Raw genomic sequence first — 3,418 nt, forward strand, 5'->3', positions numbered from 1 at the left:
GCCGCTGTCTCTTCCGTGTGCTACTCCCTGCCTCTGTCTTGTATCGTGTCGCCTTCGTAATCCGCATTCGATACCCTCCTGCAAATCTCGGCTTGCCCCCTCTGAACTTGGAATGAGGCGCGAGGCGAACGAAGTCTGTTCCCTCTTTTTGGCTGCCGATCGTGTTTGTCAGGAACTGTGGACATGCTCAAGCAGTCGGCTTGTCCTGTGACCTGCTGCGCCTCCGTCCAAGGCAGCATGCCGTTCGCGAGCGAGCGATAGCGTAACTATGATAATCGTAGCCCGAGAAAGTCAGTTTAGGCGTGACCTCGAGCTCGTTGCAAATCGCGACAGCAGGTGATCATGATTGCAACTTGATTCAAGTAGATTTGCACATTTGTGGAGCTAATCGGATCGTGCGGTGGCGGTGCTACATATGTAGCTCGGTCGACTAGCCTACAGAGAGACTCTTCTGTATACGACATTTGACACTCTAGACCGGCACCTCGTTCGCTTCCCGCATGCAGAAACCCAAGACTCGTGGTCACCCTTATCAGATCAAGCTCGGTAGCTTCAAGGTTGCGCAATTAGCGGATCACGCGACGGTCGCCGGCAATCAAGATTTGTCGAGGCGCGTGGCACCCGGACCAAGGTGTAGCCGCGGCGAATAAGGAGAGGCCCGGGGTCAGATGGTCTCCATGCGTGCGCCATTTGTGCGCCATTTGACGTACACCTTTTCGCAACAAGCGTAGGTAGCCGCATGGAAGTTCAGGTTGCGAACCGTTTCCAATTTGAAGATACCGGGCTTCAACCTCTCCGAAGTGGCATCGCAGCAGCCGGTCTGTTATCGAGCAGTGTGGTCTGTACGTCCATTGACCCCGTGCTCTCGATATCGTCGTCTTTGTCACACTCTGAATCGCGCTGATAGCGACCCTTGGGGTATTTTTTTCAGGGAGGGCTCGTCGAGCACTCGGAAATAGTTTGCAAGTGCGCACTGTCCCGTTCGGCTGCCATGGCCGGCGGGTCAATTCGGTGTTCTAGACGACGCGAGAAGAGCGACACGGGAGAAAAAGTGAAAATCGCGCCTCGCGGTGTCGCGCCACCTCGTTCCTTTTTTAGGACTGAAATTCGCATCTCGGTCTATCTTTAGCGGCGAAGGTGCGCGGTGAAATCAGTTCCGCCCGTCCTATCTGTGGCGACACCTCGTGTACTTCCCCCGCGTTCTTCGTATCGCGATCAAGTGTTTTTCAGTGGGCGGAACTCCAGCCGCAAGTGCAAGTCGCGATACTCCAGCAACTTCCCTTTTCCCTTTCAACCCTCTCTACTCTATCTACTCACCCATCTCATCTTCCCCGACTTTCGGCGCATCGACCTCGCAGCCAGTCTCGCCAGACACTTCGGCCTGCGCTCGAACCGCCCTCAAGATGGTCACCGTTCGCAACCCTTTCAAACGCCAGGACTCTGTCTCTGGCGTTGCCATGCCCTCCCTCGAACACAACAAGCCTCCTTCGTTCGACTCGGATGACATTGCCAAGCCTCACCTCGACGACGAGAAGGAAGCCGCGGTTGGCCTCGAGCCGGAAGAGGTCGCCGCTGATGGTGTCCACAAGGCCGACTATCTCCATGTCGCGGCCAAGGATATCATGGCCAATGGCAAAGAACGTCCTATCGAGGTCAGTCTTCACGGGCGAGCCTTCGCGCGCATCCATTAAACCGAGCTAAATTATCGTGCCTCTTGCCAGACTGCCGAAGATATCTCGACTCGCTGCATGTCGCTCGAGGATGACCCCAACATGATTGTGCACACCTTCCGCATGTACTCCCTCGGTATCGGCCTGACCTGCTTCGCCGCCGTTCTCGGTCAAGTAAGCTCGGCCTTCTCCGGTCTCGTTCCAGCCACGCGTCCCTGACACCCGCTCCTTGTCAACAGATTTTCTACTTCCGTCCTCAGACCGTCTACGTTTCTCAGCTCTTCCTTCAGATCATTGCCTTCATTCTCGGCAAAGCATGGGCCCGAGTGCTCCCTGCTGCCCACCGCGGCCGTCTCTGGAAGTTCCTCAACCCGTGCGACTTTACCCTCAAGGAGCATGTCGCTGTCCTCATCATGTCCTCGACGGCTGCCAGTTCCGCCGAGGCCATCTCTGTCTTTGCCGCCGACGAACGTGAGTATCGACACTTCTTTACGCACATTCGTGCAGGCGCTTATGGTGAATGTCGGCCGCAGTCTACTACAACATCACGCCCAACTACGGAGTTGCCATCTTCACTCTGCTCGGTTCGCAACTGTTCGGATACGGTCTCGCCGGACTCACTCGCTCGTTCACGGTGTTCCCGACCTACATCGTCTACCCCAACTTGGTCCCGACTGTCAACCTGTTCGATGCCCTTCACCGTGACAAGGACGAGGGCGCGCAGAAGAAGCGTCTCCGATTCTTCTGGATCGTCTTCATCGCCATCTTCTGCTGGGAGTGGATTCCCGAGTTCGTCGCACCGACGCTCACCGGTATCTCGATCTTCTGCCTCGCTCGTCGCAACTCGGCGTGGTTCACCCGCATCTTTGGTGGATCGAACGGTAACGAGGGTCTCGGCATGTTCTCAATCTGCCTCGATTGGGCGTACGTTGGCTCGGGAGGAGGATCGCTCGGCGCTCTCTTCACGCCGTTCACCACTCAGGTCTCGCAATACATTGGGTGAGACCGCCTGTACCTGCCATCACCGATCGCTCATGAGGCTTACCTTTCTAATTCGTCGGTAGTATCGGTCTCTGCTGCATCATCTTCTGCGGCATGTACGCCACCAACGCCTGGAAGGCCGCCGAGTTCCCCTTCCTCTCGCAAGACCTCTTCTACGCCAACGGATCGCAATACGACCAGACCCTCATCCTGAACGCCGATTACTCGCTCAACGAGACTGCCCTTGCCATTCAAGGTATCCCTTGGTACGCCGCCAGTAACGCCATCTACTACCTCGGTTGCAACTTGGCTATCGGTGCCACCCTCACCCACGTCGGTATCTGGTACTGGCGCCCTATCCTTCAAGCCTTCAGGTCTTACCGCGACCGAAGTCAACCCGACCCTCACTACCAGTTGATGCGTGCTTACAAGGAGGTTCCCGTAAGCAAAGATTTGTTTCGCAACTTTGTCTTCCGAGCCGTACTAACACTCGTGTTGAGCCGTTTTGCAGATGTGGCTCTACGGTGCCATCTTGGCCGGATCTTTCGCTTGCGCCATGGCCACTTGCTGTAGGTCATCTATCAACCCCGATGTGCAGAGAAACCCGCACTGACTGTTATCGTCCACAGATGCTGGCCACTCGCAACTCCCCTGGTGGGCTTTGATCGTCGCCTTGATCCTCTCGCTCTTCATGTTCCCCTTCGTTTGCGTCATCTACGCCGTCACTGGATTTGTAAGTGGCACAATCTTCACCACACAACAGACTG

General features: G+C 56.1%; 1 protein-coding gene across 1 annotated transcript; it reads left to right on the plus strand.

Moving 5' to 3' along the window:
• Positions 1-1,403: 1,403 nt before the first annotated feature.
• Positions 1,404-3,384, plus strand: JCM15063_006171 (OPT family oligopeptide transporter; the record flags this gene model as incomplete). Its single annotated transcript, XM_076681014.1, has 7 exons — positions 1,404-1,652; positions 1,722-1,844; positions 1,910-2,141; positions 2,204-2,669; positions 2,735-3,092; positions 3,163-3,220; positions 3,281-3,384. Coding segments are annotated over 7 exons (1,590 nt in total), but the record flags the coding sequence as incomplete, so codon positions are not given.
• Between the last annotated feature and the right edge of the window lie 34 nt (positions 3,385-3,418).

The sequence above is a fragment of the Sporobolomyces koalae genome (assembly GCF_050403365.1).
Source record: "Sporobolomyces koalae JCM15063 DNA, S_koalae_JCM15063T_v1_ctg51, whole genome shotgun sequence".
NCBI lineage: Eukaryota > Fungi > Basidiomycota > Microbotryomycetes > Sporidiobolales > Sporidiobolaceae > Sporobolomyces > Sporobolomyces koalae.